The sequence below is a fragment of the Euleptes europaea genome, chromosome 3 (genome assembly GCF_029931775.1).
Source record: "Euleptes europaea isolate rEulEur1 chromosome 3, rEulEur1.hap1, whole genome shotgun sequence".
NCBI classification, from domain to species: domain Eukaryota; kingdom Metazoa; phylum Chordata; class Lepidosauria; order Squamata; family Sphaerodactylidae; genus Euleptes; species Euleptes europaea.
Window position 1 is genome coordinate 15,887,617 of NC_079314.1, and position 17,503 is coordinate 15,905,119.

The window sequence follows — 17,503 nt, forward strand, 5'->3', positions numbered from 1 at the left end:
CATGATTTTAATATAGTCTTACTGACTAGTGATTTATATCGTGATTTAAATCAAACCCACCCTGGGAGCGCCATCTTTTCCTCCCCACTCCATTAGCTGGGCAACGATACACATCAACACATGAACCTGCCTTTTACTGAATCAGACCCTTGGTCCATCAAAGTCAGTATTGTCTACTCAGATAGGCAGCAGCTCTCAAGGGTCTCGGGCAGGGGTCTTTCACGTCACCTACCTGCCTAGTCCTTTTAACTGGAGATGCCGGGGATTGAGCCTGGGACCTTCTGCATGCCAAGCAGATGCTCTACCACTGAGCCACAGCCCCTCCCCTAAGTGGCGATTGGCATTACCCTAGGCATGTAAGATGAGGCCATGAGAGCCAAACACTGACACAAGCCTTCCTGCCCTTCTTCTCACAATCTGCCTAAGTTCACAGAATCAGCATTGCTGACAGATGGCTGCCTCATACTGGATCAGACCCTTGGCCCAACAAAGTCAGTATTGTCTACTCAGACAGGAAGCAGCTCTCCAGGGTCTCGGGCAGGGGTCTTTCACATCACCTACCTGCCTATTAACTGGAGATGCCGGGGATTGAACCTGGGACCTTCTGCATGCCAAGCAGATGTTCTACCACTGAGCCACGGCCCCTCCCCGACCATCAATGCAGAGACCGAACTGTCTGGGATTGAGGACTTTCAGGCCAGACTGCCAGCATCAAGCGAGCAGGGAAATTGGATGGCTGACGATGCAGAGTGTGAATGTGCCACCAGGCGGGCCCTATAACACTTCAGCCTATAACAAAGACTATCAAGCCCAGGTCAGTTTTACTTTAAAAAAATAATAAGTAAACTGTGCCCAAGGAAAAAAGTGTTCTTGCAGAAGTCAAGAAATTTCAACGCAGAGATTTTTCTAACCACCAGAAAGGCAGCGAGGCGAGGAAAACAGTTTGACAAAGCCCCGGAGAAAACAACTGAAGCAGAAGTGGTAAGAAAAAAAAAATAGAGACACGTTTATTGGCTTAAAACACTCCCCCCCATGAAAACTGTTGTTACACTCAATGTTCTTCCCCAGAAGAGAGCGGAGGACCCTGATCTCGTTGGTGCTGCACCCACTCAAAGGCTTTAAGTCTGTCAGAGCTATAAGGAGGGGTATGCGCGTGCACATCTTACGCGGCTGGCAGGCAGAGGAGCTGTGGAGGAACTTGAGGTCTCCTACCCTCAAAGCCTGCCTGCGATCGGCCTCCCGCCCGCCAGAGAGCAGGACTTGACAACTCAGAGACGACCTGACGGTTCGATGGTTCCTTGCTTTCCGAATATGAGGGTGAACGGCCAGTAAGCTTCCACCTCTGCCGGGCTACCTCAGTCCCAGCTTCTTCTTCTCCTTATGTTTCTTGCGCACCACGTCAATGTTGCGATCCTTCCACATGCTCTTGCGCAGCTTGATGGGCCGGCTGCCAACGTACTTCCCTACAGCAGAAAATGCAAGAAATGGAAGCGTGGAGAACGTTTAAACGGGCTGGCTAAACGCGGAAATGGAGAGGTTCCCTGAGCAGAGCCCGTTCCTCCGTGACCTGGACTTCTACCCAACAGCCTAAACGGCCCAGTATGACCAAGGTTCAAAGGAATCTGGTCACACCTCCCCTGAGAAACAGAGCAGGAAGGGACCCCCAAGAGTCATCCAGTCCTGCCACCTGCACAATGTAGGAAATTCACAGCTACCCCTCACTCCCCCAGTGATCCCCACTCTATGCCCAGAGGAAGGCAAAAAACCCTCCAGGATCCCTGGGCCAATCTGGCCTGGAGGAAAATTCCTGACTGACCCCAAAGTTGCAATCGGCATCACCCTGGGCATATAAGAAAGGGCCACAAGAGCCAAGTACTCATGCAACGCTTCCTGCTCTCCCTCTCATGATCTACCTAAGCCAGCGTGGTGTAGTGGTTAAGAGCAGTGGTTTGGAGAAGAGGACTCTGATCTGGAGAACCGTGTTTGATTCCCCACTCCTCCACATGAGCGGCGGAGGCTAATCTGGTGAACCAGGTTGGTTTCCCCACTCCTCCTCATGAAGCCAGCTGGGTGACCTCAGGCTAGTCACAGCTCTCTCAGCCCCACCTACCTCACAGGGTGTCTGTTGTGGGGAGGGGAAGGGAAGGTGATTGTAAGCCAGTTTGATTCTTCTTCAAGTGGCATATAAAAACCAACTCCTCTTCTTCACAGAATCAGCATTGCTGACAGATGGCCTCTGCTTAAAAACTTCCAAGGAAGGAGAGCTCACTACCTCTTGAGGAAGCCTGTTCCACTGAGGAACGGCTCTGACTGTCAGGAAGTTCTTTCTAATGTTTAGCTGGAAACTCTTTTCCTTTAATTTCAACCTGTTGGTTCTGGTCTGACCTTCTGGAGCAACAGAATACAATTCTGCTCCATCCTCTATATGACAGCCTTGAAGGTACTTGAAGATGGCTATCATATCACCTCTCAGTCTTCTCCTCTCCAGACTAAACATACCCAGCATCTTCAACCTTTCCTCATATAGGACTTGGTCTCTAGACCCCTCACCATCTTTGTCATCTTCTTCTGGACACATTCCAGCTAATCAACATCCTTCACAAGATCATTAGTTCTCTCTCTCTCTCTCACACACACACACACACACACACTTCTCTGCAAACCACAATTTACTGCGAGATAGATCAAGATGGGCAGCTGTGTTAATCTGTAAATAGCAGTAGAAAAGAGCAAGAGTCCAGTAGCACCTTAAAGACTAACAAAAATTTTTGCAGGGCATGAGCTTTCGTGAGTCACAGCTCACTTCTTCAGATACCTGAAGAAGGTATCCGAAGAAGTGAGCTGCGACTCATGAAAGCTCAAACCGTGCCACAATTTACTGCTGCGTCAAAAATCAGCAAACCTCTGGTTTCGAGCTCCAGCAGGATGCCAAAGAAGGGGGGGGAATCAGGGTGAGCCTTCTCCTGCACAAAGCGGGGCTTTCTAAGTCATTTCATCCTGGTTGGAAACAGCCAGCCAATTTGCCCGAGCGCCTGAGTTCAGATTTCAGGGCAAACTGGGACCTACACCGAGAGCTTATAAAACACAAAAGTCTTCGAGTGCGTTCAAGGCACGATGGGAGAAGGGAGGGAACAGTGCATACACATGCATGCAGCAATGGCCATAGAGTATGGGATGGGGGACTCCGGCTTGCACACATATTTAAAGTATTTATGTGATTAACGCTTTATTTATGTTATTTACAGCCCACCTTTCTCACTTGGACTCGAGGGGGATAACGCAGAATATGTCAATATAACTGATGGGAAAGGACATTCAATAAACAATAAAACGATATTAAAGTTGTAGGACCAACCAGAAACCCACCTTTCTCCCCAATGGGGACCCAAGGCAGCTAACATCATTCTCTTCTCCTCTATGTTATCCTCACAACAGCCCTGTGAGGTGGGTTAGAGGCGAAGAGTGTTTTGACAACCCGGCAAGCTTCTATGGCAGAGTAGAGGATTTGAACCGGGGTCTCTCCGATTCTAGTCGGACACCCTAACCCAGGGGTGTCAAACAGAAGGCCCGCAGGCCGGATCCGGCCCCTTGAGAGGTCTTACCTAGCTCACAAGCCAGCCACGCTGCCCACACATTCTCGACCAAGTGACACTGAAGTCATATCTGGCCCTCGTAATAACTGAGCTCATCACCCCTGCCCTAACTGCTACCCCACGCCGACTCTCTCTTTTCTGGCCTTCCCCAGTAGGGACCAGCTAACCCTAACCCTTCACATCCTAGCGACCCGGCACTGCACCCTACGTTCCCAGCATGGGCAGGTTCTCACCGTTCATCTCCCGCATAGCACGGACATAATCGTTGGGGTCCTTGAAGCTGACAAAGCCGTAACCTTTCGTCTTGCCAGTGCGCTTGTCCCGGATCACTTTGGCCTTCAGGAAGGACGGGTAGCGACTGAAGGCACGCGCCAGGATGTCGTCGTTCACCTCGTTGCCCAGGTCCCCGCAGAAGATCCGGAAATCATCTGGCAGAGAGGGAGGGAGGAAGTGCACATGACATAAGGGAAGGCAATTTTGGGTTGCCTTTTGAACCTTTGCAGAGAGGCAAGCTTCTAACAAGGAAGCAGAGATAACCCTGAACAAGCATGAGGAGAGAGAAGGCTGCCTAAGCAGAATTTTAAGCCATCGAGGAGTCTTAGTGCAGTGCCGGTCATGTCTCTTGCCTAGACAAGCAGAATCGAACTTTCTCTCCCCCTTTAAATCCTAGTTCCCACAATTTATATAAACCTCAGGATTCAGTTTTACTGGACAGTGTTTGAGTTAATTTTTCTGCCGCATTATTTAAGGAGCGGGATGTTTTAATAGCTACAGCAGAGGTGGGCAACCTATGGCTCTAAAGCTAAACATGGCTCTTCAAATAGACAATGAAATCTCTAAAGTATACTGGAGAGGGAGGCGGGGTGCTAGCATAACCCAGATGTGAACAGTGGGGAAAGATGTCTACTGCTTCTTAGAGACACTTTACAGGAAACGAAATGGGAGATGTGAGCAGTGACCAGCAATCCATGCAGATTTGTGCCAGTGTGCTAAAATAACCGTTCAGGATGCTGCTGTGTATATTTATGACTTATCGCAAGACCTGGCGTGTGCCACTTCCTGATGAAGGACTCACAACAATCACTGTTTGGGCTACGGAAACTTTATGGATTGTTAGAAGAAGAACTGGTTTTTATACCCCGCTTTTTCTCTACCAAAAGGAGTCTCAAAGCGGCTTACAATTGCCTCCCCCGCCCAAGCACCTTGTGAAGTAGATGAGGCTGAGAGAGTTTGGAGAGAACAGTGACAAGCCCAAGGTCACCCAGCAGGCTTCATGTGGAGGAGTGGGGCAACAAACCCAGTTCACCGGATTAGAGTCCGCTGCTCATGTGGAGGAGTGGGGAATCAAACCCGGCTCTCCAGGTTAGAGTCTGTGGAGGAGTGGGGAATCAAACCCAGTTCACCAGATTAGAGTCTGTGGCGGAGTGGGGAATCAAACCCGGCTCTCCAGATTAGTCTGCCTCTCATGTGGAGGATTGGGGAATCAAACCTAGTTTACCTGATTAAAGCCCGCCGCTCATGTGGAGGAGTGGGGAATCAAACCCGGTTCTCCAGAGTCCACCACGCTGGCTCTCACATGTTGACTCTAATGTGTTGACTCTCAATGGAACAGTATACCTCAAGGTGCACAAACGGGGCCCCTTATACTGGCTCTTTGTTGATCCCTTGCTCTGAGTTGTGATGAAATCTGGCTCTTTGACGAGAGAAGACCGCCAAGTCCCGGCTGCAAGCTCTGCTCTGGACACCCACCATTCAAGGCTACTGACTGCCGGCTCGAGGAAAGAGCCCCTTTTGTTCTCGGCAAGGGTTCCCACGCACGTCAGCTACTCACCGGGGTCCCACTCCAGGAGACTGGCATCTTCCCAGCAGGTGCCGGCCGCTGTGCGGATGCAGCGCTTCAGCTTCTCCTGCTTGGTTTTCTTCTTGTCCTCAGGAGTGTTCTCCGCTACAGGCTGGGGAGGGGAGGGGAAGCAGTGTGCTGATTAATTCACACAGTAGTCCATATTATTTATTATTTATCTATTTTATTACACTTCTACCCCGCCCCGTGGCACAGAGTGGTAAGCTACAGTACTGCAGTCAAAAGCTCTGCTCACGACCTGAGTTCGATCCCCACGGAAGTTGGTTTCAAGTAACCGGCTCAAGGTTGACTCAGCCTTCCATCCTTCCGAGGTCAGTAAAATGGGGACCCAGCTTGCTGGGGGTAAAGGGGAGATGACTGGGAAAGGCACTGACAAACCACCCTGTAAACAAAAGTCTGCCTAGGAAACGTCGGGATGTGATGTCACACCATGGGTCAGGAATGACCCGGTGCTTGCACAGGGGACCTTTACCTTTTTTTACCCCGCCCTCACATCTCTATGAAGCCGCAGAAATCTTCCCCTGCCACTCCCTCCACATCTTGGTACACTTTATGAATACACCGATGAACAAACCTGAACTTTCAGTCTCTAAGGAGCTCCGCTGAATGACAAACGAAGAAGAAGAGTGGGTTTTTATATGCTGGCTTTCTCTACCTTTTAAGGAAAATCAAACTTGCTTACAATCTCCTTTCCTTCCTCTCCCCACAACAGGCACCTTGCAAGGCAGGTGGGGCTGAGAGTATTCAGAGATAACTGTGACTGTCCCAAGGTCTCCCAGCAGGCTTCATGTGGAGGAGTGGGGAAACCAACCTGGTTCACCAGATTAGAGTCCACCTCTCTTAACCACTATACCACACTGGCACTCTAAAGGAAAGGAGGGGAGAAGGCCGTGGCTCAATGGCAGAGCAGCTCCCCAGAATGCAGAGGGTCCCAGGTTCGATCCCCGCCATCTCTGGTTTGAAAAAGGCTCGGGTGACGTATGAGGTGAATGCTTCTGCTGTCACAGTCTCTGACATATTACAGCACATAAATAGTATTTTGTTGTACATGTGCAGAATTATTCACTATAAAACTAAAAGCTACACATACAAACAGCTAAACAATTATATAACTGAAGGTGTAGTTACTTTTAAAAAGAAGGAACAAAGTCTCTGGTTTCATTGAGCTTATGTGTCTGAAATTACACTGACAGATGGCAGGAGAAATGTTTCTTTACACTTTCAGTAAAGAGCTCCTTCACCCTTTCAAGATAAACATTGAGAAGAGCTCCACCACCATTGAGAAGAGCTCCACCACCTTTTTTAATGAAGGAGCACAAAAGCCTCTTCATCTTATCGGCTATGAACAGTCTTCTTGCCTGTTCAATGCCATACACTGTTTTTCTACCCTCTTTCAATGACATTATATGTCTTTCTGCCCTTTCAATGCCATTATATGTCTTTTCACCCTACCAAGGACATTACATGTTCTCTACCCTCCAAACCACAAGGCTAACTAATGCAATGTAAGCATATAATTGTGTTTTATGATTTAAATGTGTAGACATTATACTATTGATTCACAGATGAATGTAATGAATGTGTCTTATGCTGGAGATGAGAATGATGTTAAATTTGAAAATATAGAGTAATTATGAAGCTCACAAATGATAGTTTATAGTTTAGTAAAATAGACACAGAGGATGTGGATGTCCAAATATGGTCTTATGAGGGGAGCAATTTAGCACACTAAGTGGAACAACTTAGCACATTCCTGCTACAGTCACAGAACCCTCCTGATAACAGGAGTGCAGGATCTTTCTTCCTCCTTTTCAAGGAGTTTGAAACAGTATAAAGACTAGATGTTCAGACCTCAATCAGAGTGTCTCAAGAAGAGGCTGTGGGTATGTATGGTTTTGACTTATTATTCTAGAATGTGACTTAGATACTTTATACTAAATTAGACTTATTTGACTGTTATAATTTGAAGTTGGATTTTAAATTTGAATGTGCTACACATTTGTTTGCTTTACTGCATACATTGTAAAATACATTGTCACTGCATACACTGTAACAAAGTATAAAAACTTTGTAACTTGAATTTACACATTTTTACTCTTAGTATTTCAATAAAAAGACTTGCTTTTTAAAAGTAGGTAAAGTTGTTGAGTCCAGCTTAGTGAGTGACTAGCTGAATAAGATAACATATCACTTCTCAGGAAGTGGTCCTTTCTAACAGCCTTTCACTTCAACAGCATGACCCGCTTTACTGCCTGAGACCCTGAGTAGATAAGGCAGACCATGACGGACCGAGGGTCTGACCCTGGGATAAAGCAGCTTGAGGTGTGCGAACTACATATGAGAGAAATTTCCAGGGCCTGCCCACCACCAATGGGTGCTCACAACAGCCCTGTAAGGATGACAAAGCTTAAAGGTGGTGGTTTCGAATCCATGTTAAGCTGAAAACTTGTCCTTACACCAGTGAAAAATAACATGAACCAAGCAGTAAGTCTGCAGTCCTAAACACACTTACTAGGAAGTCAATCCCATTCATGCAGTAAGATTTAAATCTAAGTACATACACTCAGCCTTTCTCTCACCCCTCCTGAAGTTAACCCTTTTATGCCTCTAGCCATTACAAGAAGAAGAAGAATTGGTTTTTATACCCGCTTTTCTCTACTGAAAGGAATATCAAAGCAGCTTACAAGCTCCTTCCCTTCCTCTCCCCACAACAGACACTTTGTGAGGCAGGCGAGGCTGAGAGAGTTCGGAGAGAATGGCCAATGGTCATCCAGCAGGCTTCATGTGGAGGAGTGGGGAATCGAACCCGGTTCTCCAGATTAGAGTCCACCGCTCTTAACCGCAACACTACACTGGCTCCACCCCACTCCAAAGAGCCAAGTCTGTATCCAACACCCCTAAGTTCGACAACTGGGAATGTGCCTTCTATGCACAATGTTCCAGAATTACATCCCTAAATATAAATAAAAACTGTGATTTTTCTTCTGGTACAAATCCATTTCCCTCTGCCTCCTTTGGCAGACCAGTCAAAAGGAGGCATCAGTCCCAGGTTTGGACACTAGATTTTGAAGGTAGCAGACACCCCTTCTTACCTCGACAGGTACGAAGCCAGAGTCAGGCCCTCGGGGGCGCTTCCCTCGTGCGGGTGGTGGCTCGTGCGCACGCAGCGGCGGAAGCCGACCCAGGTCCACCAGCTGAACGGGCTCCGCCTCCGGCATGCTGGGACCAATCACCGGCTCGTCCGGTCCAACTGGCTCCTTCTCCTCTACCACCGGGGGTGGGGGCTCTCGATGCTCCTCCTGTGGAGGAAGGGGAAAAGGCCATTTATCAGATGCATTCCTCAGAAGATCGCCTAAGGAACCACCTGCCACGGGAATCTCAGTTGTGCACCTCTTGCATCCCAGAGTTGAACATGGTTGCCACACAGAAGAAGAGTTGGTTTGTATATGCCAACTTTCTCTACCACTTAAGGGAGAATTGAACTAGCTTACAATCACCTTCCCCTCCCCACAACAGATACCCTGTGAGGTAGGTGGGGCTGAGAGAGCTCTAAGAGAGCTGTGACTAGCCCAAGGTCACCCGGCTGGTTTCATGTGGAGGAGTGGGGAAAACGACCCGGTCCACCAGATTAGCATCCACAGCTCATGTGGAGGAGTGGGGAATCGAACCCGGTTCTCCCGATAAGAGTCCTCCGCTCCAAACCACTGCTCTACACCACGCTGGCTCCCCCAGGATTCACCCACGGGATGCTGGGATGTCAGCTCGCTCACTAACCTCTTGTTTCTTCACCGGCGGGGAGGAATACACCGTAGGAGCTGCCTGAATGACAGTGGGGTTCACTTTGGGAGGTGCCACAACAGGCCGAGGAACAGGCACCAGCGGAGCCAGAGGGCCAACTGGCATCCCTGGGCCAACCTAAGGAGAGCAGCAAGACAGCTATCAGCCTAAGATCTGCACGCACACACCGCCGCCTGACCCACGTCTCCAGCCTACTTCCTCTCTGACGCAATTCAAATGCTGCCCATAAGGAACATAAGAAAGGCCCTGCTGGATCAGACGTGGGACCATCAAGTCCAGCAGTCTGTTCACACAGTGGCCAACCAGGTGCCTCTAGGAAGCCCACAAACAAGACAATTGCAGCAGCAGCATCCTGCCTGTTTTCCAAAGCACCTAATATAATAGGCATGCTCCTCTGATACTGGAGAGAATAGACATGCATCATGACTAGTATTCATTTTGACTGGAAGCCATGGATAGCCCTCTCCTCCATGAATGTGTCAACTCTTCTCTTAAAGCCTTCCAAGTTGGCAGCCATCACCACCTCCTGGGGCAGGGAGTTCCACAACTGAACTATGTGTTATGTGAAGAAATGCTTCTTTTTATCTGTTTTGAATCTCTCACCCCCAGCTTCAGCAGATGACCCCACGTTCTTGAACTGAGAGAGAAAAGCTTCTCCGTGTCCACTCTCTCTATACCATGCATAATTTCATAGACCTCTATCATGTCCCCCCTTAACTGCCTTCATTCCAAGCTAAACAGCCCTAAGCGTTTTAACCGCTCCTCATAGGGGAGTTGCTCTGGCCCCCTGAACAGATTGCCGGCAGCATTTCTTTAGCAAATACTTTGGAAGGCTTAATACGGAAAGCAGAAGATGGGTTTTCCAGCGTAGGGGCAAGGTCACGTAAGGCCAAACGCCCAAGTCAATGATATGGGAAACGTACAACCAATCAGGGGTTCTTGGTCAAGAGACTAAGAAGCCTGCGGCCAATCGAGGTTGTGGAGGCCGTCTGTTCTGGATGGGACTGCGCTACATAGCTTGGAGGTGCTGCTAGTTGATGGCTGATATCCCAGCTGCTGTGAATGGCCCTTACAGAGCAATCCTAAGAGAGGGGGTAGTTGGGATGGGACGGGGATGGCGCAGCTGCCTCCCTCAGCACAGGAGGCCAAAAATGTAACTTTAGAAAACCCCGTGATACTCCTCCATTGCGTTTCACAGGGCTACGCCTCCCTTTTTTGTTGGCTTAAGTTCGCGCTAGCTCAACGGGGCGTTCCCAGGGCAAACAAGATTACTGCAGCAGCCCCGCCCCCAGGAATGGCCCCCTCTGGCACTGGCGGGAAACCAGGGAAACACTATTGTGGCAGCTGTGCCGACACCCACGTGCGGCGCTGTTGCACAGCTCCCCAGCACTGGCATAAGTGGCCCTGCACCGGCGCAAGTGGCACTAATGCTAAAGCAGGGGTCCCACCGTCTCCAAAGCCGTTTCGGGGCCACCGCCCTTTCAGGATTGCTCTGTCAACCAATCTAGTAAGTGTGCCAGCCTGCAGACCTTCCTAGATAGCCAGAATCCAGCCACAATTACCTTTAGTTGATCCGATCCAGCGTGACCGCAGTGTGCTCGCAGATTGTTCAAGAGCTGCAACTGATACAGTTTCTGTAGGTGCAAAATGCAAGAGAAACTCTTCTGGTGGCCCTACTTTAGAGGGGATGCGCACATCTGGACCAAACCACAGGGACAGTGCAATCCTATGAAGACTTACTTGAACATAAGCTCGCTGAAAGCACTGACCTTAGTCGGGAGTAACTACCTAGGACTGCACTATGAGAGAAGCCCGCAGGCTGCCCATGTCCTCCCAGCCACAATTCAAAACGCTGACTTCTGAAGCCCTAAATGATCTGAAACGTGCTCCCATATGAGTCTCCTGCTCAGTTCAGATTATCTACCCAAGCCCTGGCCCTGACCTGGATGGCCCAGGCTAGCCCGATCTCAGAAGCAAGAAATAAAAATAAATTGGAGCCCTGATTTTGTGGGGCAGCACCTTTGGGGTGAGCTGGGTGACAACCTGTTTTTGTTTTCCCCTGTTGATAAATTATTGTATTGCTTCAATATTTAAATCTGAATCCTGGATGCTGAACAGCTGACGCAAAACCATTTAAAATATAAACACCATCCTCTTCCAATCAGCGTTTGCGTTCCCCTCTGCATCCCTTTCTTCTAAAATGCCAACGTTCAAATCTGTCAGCTCTAGCAGCACAATCCTAAAGGGGGGTATGTCCTCCAGGCCCGGGGATTGCACAGCCACACCGCTTCCTCAGCAGCTCACTAGCCCGAAAATACAGGTAAAAATATAATTTTTGAAGAACCCTGTGAAACTCCTCCATAGAGTTTAACGGAGCTACGCCTGCCTTTTTGATGGCATAAGTTTGTGCCAGTTAAAGGGGGCGTTCCCGAGGCAAAAGGGCTTTGGGAGCTGACTAAAGTTAGTCCCTGCCCCAGGGAGTGCCCACTTTGGCACCGGTTGCACTGGGGCCCATAGCTCGTGCTGCTGCACTGCTCTCCAGAGACGGTAGAAGTGTCCCTGCGGCAGCGTAAGTGCCAGGGTAGCCAGCACAAGTGGCACTTATGCCGCCGCAGGGGTCATGCCGGCTCCTAAGAGCTCACCCCCCCTTCTGGATTGCGCTGTAACTCAGGCACACAGGGAGGAGTAAGTAGTCTCAGCCCCTCAGGAAAGACCAACCCAGCCAGTGCCGACCTACCCTCTCACAAGAAAGGTACTCACAGGGGGACCAGGTCTCATGGGCCCTATGCCTCCAAGAGGCGGGCCAGGGGCCCTCTGCATTGGTGGGCCCATCAGCATTGGGGGTCCCTGGGGACCTGGCATGGGAGGCCCCACCATGGGCTGATGATGAGGAGGCCGCATCGGCATTGGCCGAGGACCACCTGGAAAGAGGAGAAGAAAAAACAAGTTAGCAGGCAGCGATACCCAGCAATTGTAACATTAGCTGATCATGGCACCAAGAAGTATTTTAATGGACAGGTCTTGCTGGTTTTAATTCCTGCAAAGCAGCTCATAGAGTCACAGAGTTGGAAGGGGCCATACAGACCATCTAGTCTAACTCCCTGCTCAATGCAGGATCAGCCTAGAGCATCCCTGACAAGTGTTTGTCCAGCCGCTGCTTGAAGACTTTCAGAGAGCAGGAACTCACCACTTCCCTAGGCAACCGATTCCCTTGCTGAACTACTCTTACTGTAAAAAAATTTTTTCCTAATACCCAGCTGGTACTTTTCCACTTGTAATGTATAGCCATTATTGAACGTCATATCCTCTGCTTCCCACAAGAACAGCTCCCTGCTCTCCTCTAAATGACAGCCCTTCAAATACTTAGAGACCAATCATATCCCCCCTCAACTATGACATGCAGCTGAGAATCAGAGAGTGCCCAATTTGAATGTGGCCTTTGTTGCAAACTCTGACCACCTGTAGGAAAGCCCCTCAATTTGAAGCCCACCCCACCCCCATCTGCAATACAGACCTGCCTTATACAACCATCATCAGGATGACAAGATAACGTATTTGGGGCACTTTCACTAATTAAAACCTTTACATCAATACTACTTATGATGTTGCTCTTGGGCTGGGACAGGTTAGAAATTAAATTTTAAAAGCCGTCTGGTCAGAAATGAAGTAGATTTTGTGTATTTAACCACTGGTGCTCACGCTTGCCTAGAAGAGAAGAAGTGGTAACAATTGTTGGGATCTTCCACAAACTCAGTTAAATATTTCAGAAGGCTTTTGGGCCCATCCAGCTTAATGCTAATCGGCAGCAGCTCTCCCCGGAGTTCAGGAAGAAAGATTTGCCAGTCATATTGCCAAAGGTCTTTTTTGTTTTAACTGGAGATGCTAAAGACTTAACATGAAACCTCAGCCATGAAAAAGGGCACTTTAACAAGACCTTCTGGGGTGGACTGAAATCATAATGTTGTGCCCCTGCGGTAAAATGAGTGGCACAAAACAGAACTTACCCGATCTCTGCAGGACATGGGGCACGAAAGTCGGCCGGAGGATAGGGGGCCTCTGCGGGGGTACAGCTGAAAGGGAAGGGCCGAGTTCAAGGTGCGACTGTGATCCCTGCTGTCACCACAGCGCACAGAGCAAGCACACCATAAAAGTACAGAGGACTTCAGGATATTTCTTTTTTATTTCTTTTAAAAAAAATTGTAATCTACTAAAAATTTATTGGAGAACAACAATAACAATAACAGCAACTAAAAGAAGCAGAAAAAATGACAATCTTCATGATTTAAAATACAATATATCTATATACACAATAAGATAACAACAGGATCCCTACGTTACAGCTTATTTGTCTTCATATTCATTGTTCCGTCCTGACTGAGCACAACGCATTCCCATTCCTCGCCCTTATTTATAAAATTCTCTATTTTATTTATAGTTTGTGACTCATCTAAACTTACTGTATCTCTATTTTTCTGATATGTTGTTGGCTTAATTAAAACATATATTTCTTTAACTTTAACCAGCCATTCCTCTATCTTTGGAGAGGATATTTCTTTTTTAAAACAGCATCCCAGATTAGAAAAATGGCACATTGCCATGAAGACTGCTCCTTTGACACAGCAAGCAGAATAAACAGTGAGTTCTGCAAATGTAGTACCCTCAGCCAGGATGTTCAATGGAGGAGGAGGAGAAGAGTTGGTTTTTATATGCTGACTTTCTCTACCATTTAAGGAAGAATCAAACCAGCTTACAATCTCCTTCCCTTCCTCTCCCCACAACAGACACCCTGTGAGGTAGGTGGGGTTGAGAGAGCTGTGACTAACCCAAGGTCACCCAGCTGGCTTCATGTGGAGGAGTGGGGGGAAAAATCCAGTTCACCAGATTAGTGTCCACCACTCATGTGGAAGAGTGGGGAATCAAACCCGGTTCTCCAGATCAGAGTCCACCTCTCCAAACCACTACATCACATTGGCTCTCTAAAGGTGTGCATATCTGTTTCCGAATCCTTCTTTCCCGTAAAGAGATTAATAGACTACCGACTTGTCCCACCTTCAAGCAGATCTGTGATTTGGTAGGTAAAGATAAGGGGGGAAACAAAGAAACCGGCCTAGCTGGGTGGCAAAGGCATACCTGGGCCTACAAACGGTACCGGAGGAGCTACAATAGGAGCAACAACAGTTGCAGCAGCCGCTGCTCGGGCATCCAGACTCTGCTGGACCTGGAGGGCGAGAAGAAAGATCCCAGTAAGAACGGGTCATCGGCTCAGCGGGACAAACAGCCAGGTGCAGAAGTCAGCCTGTCCATGCTCGGTGCCTTCCCCATGCCCAACTGTAAAGTTCAAAACTGAAAACAAACATTCGCATTTACATGTCTGTATAAGAATGGCAAGTCAAAGCCACCCCCCAATGTGACATCCTAGGAGAAATCACAGAACTATGTATTTATTCACTACATACGTCAATAACAATTTGATTTCACCAGGCCCATTCAATGGGCTTACAATAAATACAAGAGAATTAAAATACGTGCAAAAATGCTAACACTTATACCTTAAAAGATCCATCACAAATTCTGCCCCCTCATCTAGCTGCTAAAAACCATCATCTAAATGCCTTGCTGAAAGAATATGCTTGGGCCCGGTGTCTCAATGGCGCTGATAAATGAGTCCAATGAGAAAGTTTCAAACAGCAGCTGCCGCCACTGAGAAAACTCTGCTTATATCCACCAGTGTGGTTTCCAATTGCCGTGGCCTAAAAGTGCTTATGAGCCACAAGACGAGGTACAAATAAGATGTCAAGTGAAAGCGTCAAGTGCCGTGAGATTTGCTTGGTGAAGGATCACACTGCACCATATCACCCATTTGCCAAGCAGAAATATTAAGAACATAAGAAAGGCCCTGCTGGATCAGACCAAGGCCCATCAAGTCCAGCAGTCTGTTCACACAGTGGCCAACCAGGTGCCTCTAGGAAGCCACAAACAAGATGACTGCAGCAGCACCACCCTGCCTGTGTTCCACCGCACCCAAAATAATAGGCATGCTCCTCTGATACTAGAGAGAATAGGTATGCAGCATGACTAGTATCCATTCTAACTAATAGCCATGAATACCCCTCTCCTCCATGAATATGTCCACTCCCCTCTTAAAGCCCTCCAAGCTGGCAGCCATCACCAAATCCTGGGGCAGGGAGTTCCACAATTTAACTATGTGTTGTGTGAAAAAATACTTCCTTTGATCTGTTTTGAATCTCTCGCCCTCCAGCTTTAGCAGATGACCCCGTGTTCTAGTATTATGGGAGAGGGAGAAAAATTTCATGTCTCCCCTTACCCGCCTTCTTTCCAAACTAAACAGCCCTAAGCGTCCTAACCGCTCCCCATAGGACAGTTGCTCTAGTCCCCTAATCATTTTGGTTGCTCTTTTCTGCACCTTCTCAAGCTCTGTAATATCTTTAAGGTGTGATGACCAGAACTGTACACAGTATTCCAAGTGTGGTCTCACCATATGTACAGTACAACACTGACAGATTAAACTGAAGCTTGTTCCTCCTGCTTCTGTCAAAGTACCAGAATAATGCTGTCCCTAGAATCTCTAAAATGTAAAACTCCCTGCCCCAGGATGTGAGGATGGCTGCCAACTGGGAAGGCTTTAAGCGGGGAGTGGACATGTTCATGGAGGAGAGGGATATCCATGGCTACTAGTCAAAATAAATACTAGTCATGACGCATACCAATTCTCTCCAGGATCAGAGGAGCATGCCTATTATATGAGGTGCTGTGGAATACAGGCAGGACAATGCTGCTGCAGTTGTCTTGCTTGTGGGCTTCCTAGAGGCACCCAGTTAGCCACTATGTGAACAGACTGCTGGACTTGATAGGCCTTGGTCGGATCCAGCAGGGCTTTTCTTCTGTTCTTATAGTCTCCTTCTGTACCTCCAAAGTCAAGACTGTCTGCTCACCTAAGCCAGACTCTGAAACTTCCACTGAAACCAGCTTTCTAAGCTGCCCAGGCTTGCAAATTAAGTGCCTCAAATAGGCTTCTCACCTGTTGGTAAGTGTTGGTGGCGATGATAGGGCGGATGACAGGGACCGGTGGCACCGCAGGAACAGCTGGCACTGCCAGGGCAACTGGGACAGCCTCCACCACAGGAGTCACCGGAGGTAAGGAAACTGGAGCTCCCAGCACCTCTTGTTCAAATCTGTAAATAACACCATATCATTGCTATTGCACATCAGAGTTCTGAAATGCCTCACATACGTTATCTCGGTAACCTCATAAGGCAGATAGCCACTGACTGTTTGACCTGCTAGTTCAACTATCTATTTTCAGTGTGGTTTGTAACATCTGTATTTACCCATGTTTTAGTGATCACCAGCCTCTGCGAAGACTGGATGATGAGATACCCACTTGATAACCTTGTTGTCTACCCCACGTGGCAGGTAGGTTGAGGGAAGAATGGCTCCCTTCCATCATCTACTGAATTCGTGGCAGTGGTGGGATGTGAACTGAGGGACGGGATCCTCCAGGTCAGAGGTTCCCAAACTTTTAGAGTCACGGAGCACATTTCAGGAAATTCGTCACACAGCCCTAGTTTTCACCTAGCACCTACATACTAAACTGAATGACAGTAGTATTTTTCTTTCCAATCTCTTCACGGAGCACTAGGAGATGTTTCGCGGAACACCAAGCACTCCATGGAGCAGTTTTGGAACCTCTGCTCCAGGTGACACTCTCGGGTTCCATTACACACTAGAACAGCAGGAAGTGGCAACAGCCCAGCTAAATAATCTCCTCATACTGAGGACCTGTGGCTTGAGGGGTTGTGGCTCAGCGGAAGAGCATCTGCTTGGCATGCAGAAGCCCCCAGATTCAATCCCCAGCATCGCCAGCTGAAAGGATCCGACAGCAATGATGTGAAAGGCCTCAACCTGCAACACTGAAACGCTGCAGGCCAGTCAGAGCAGACAAAATTGTCCTTGACAGATGAAGGATCTAACTTGGTGTAAGGCAACCTCCTATGTCCCAATGATGACTGCAAACGGATAACCACATTAGTGTGTCATAGCAAAATAAAACAGGAGTCCAGTGTTATGTTGACGACTAGCAACACTTCTTTCAACATGCGTTTTAATGAACTGAACTCACTTCCTTAGACAGATATTAAAAGGTAAATAGTCTCGAAAGATTACACACCCATATGAAGAAGTGACCTTGAGTCATGAATTTCTACAGTCCAGCCCAGTAGCACCTTAAAGA

At 48.2% G+C, this 17,503-nt stretch overlaps 1 protein-coding gene across 1 annotated transcript in view; it reads right to left on the reverse strand.

Annotated features, from left to right (window-relative positions):
* Positions 1-1,350: 1,350 nt before the first annotated feature.
* Positions 1,351-17,503, reverse strand: part of RBM42 (RNA binding motif protein 42) — a 17,414-nt gene continuing 1,261 nt past the window's right edge. Inside the window, exons 2-10 of the mRNA XM_056846994.1 lie at positions 16,292-16,445; positions 14,383-14,470; positions 13,257-13,322; positions 12,013-12,173; positions 9,229-9,369; positions 8,547-8,753; positions 5,425-5,545; positions 3,827-4,021; positions 1,351-1,463 (exon numbers count right to left, since the gene is read on the reverse strand). Of these exons, the coding sequence (XP_056702972.1) occupies positions 1,351-1,463; positions 3,827-4,021; positions 5,425-5,545; positions 8,547-8,753; positions 9,229-9,369; positions 12,013-12,173; positions 13,257-13,322; positions 14,383-14,470; positions 16,292-16,445 (1,246 nt within the window). The remainder of the gene's footprint in view (positions 1,464-3,826; positions 4,022-5,424; positions 5,546-8,546; positions 8,754-9,228; positions 9,370-12,012; positions 12,174-13,256; positions 13,323-14,382; positions 14,471-16,291; positions 16,446-17,503) is intronic.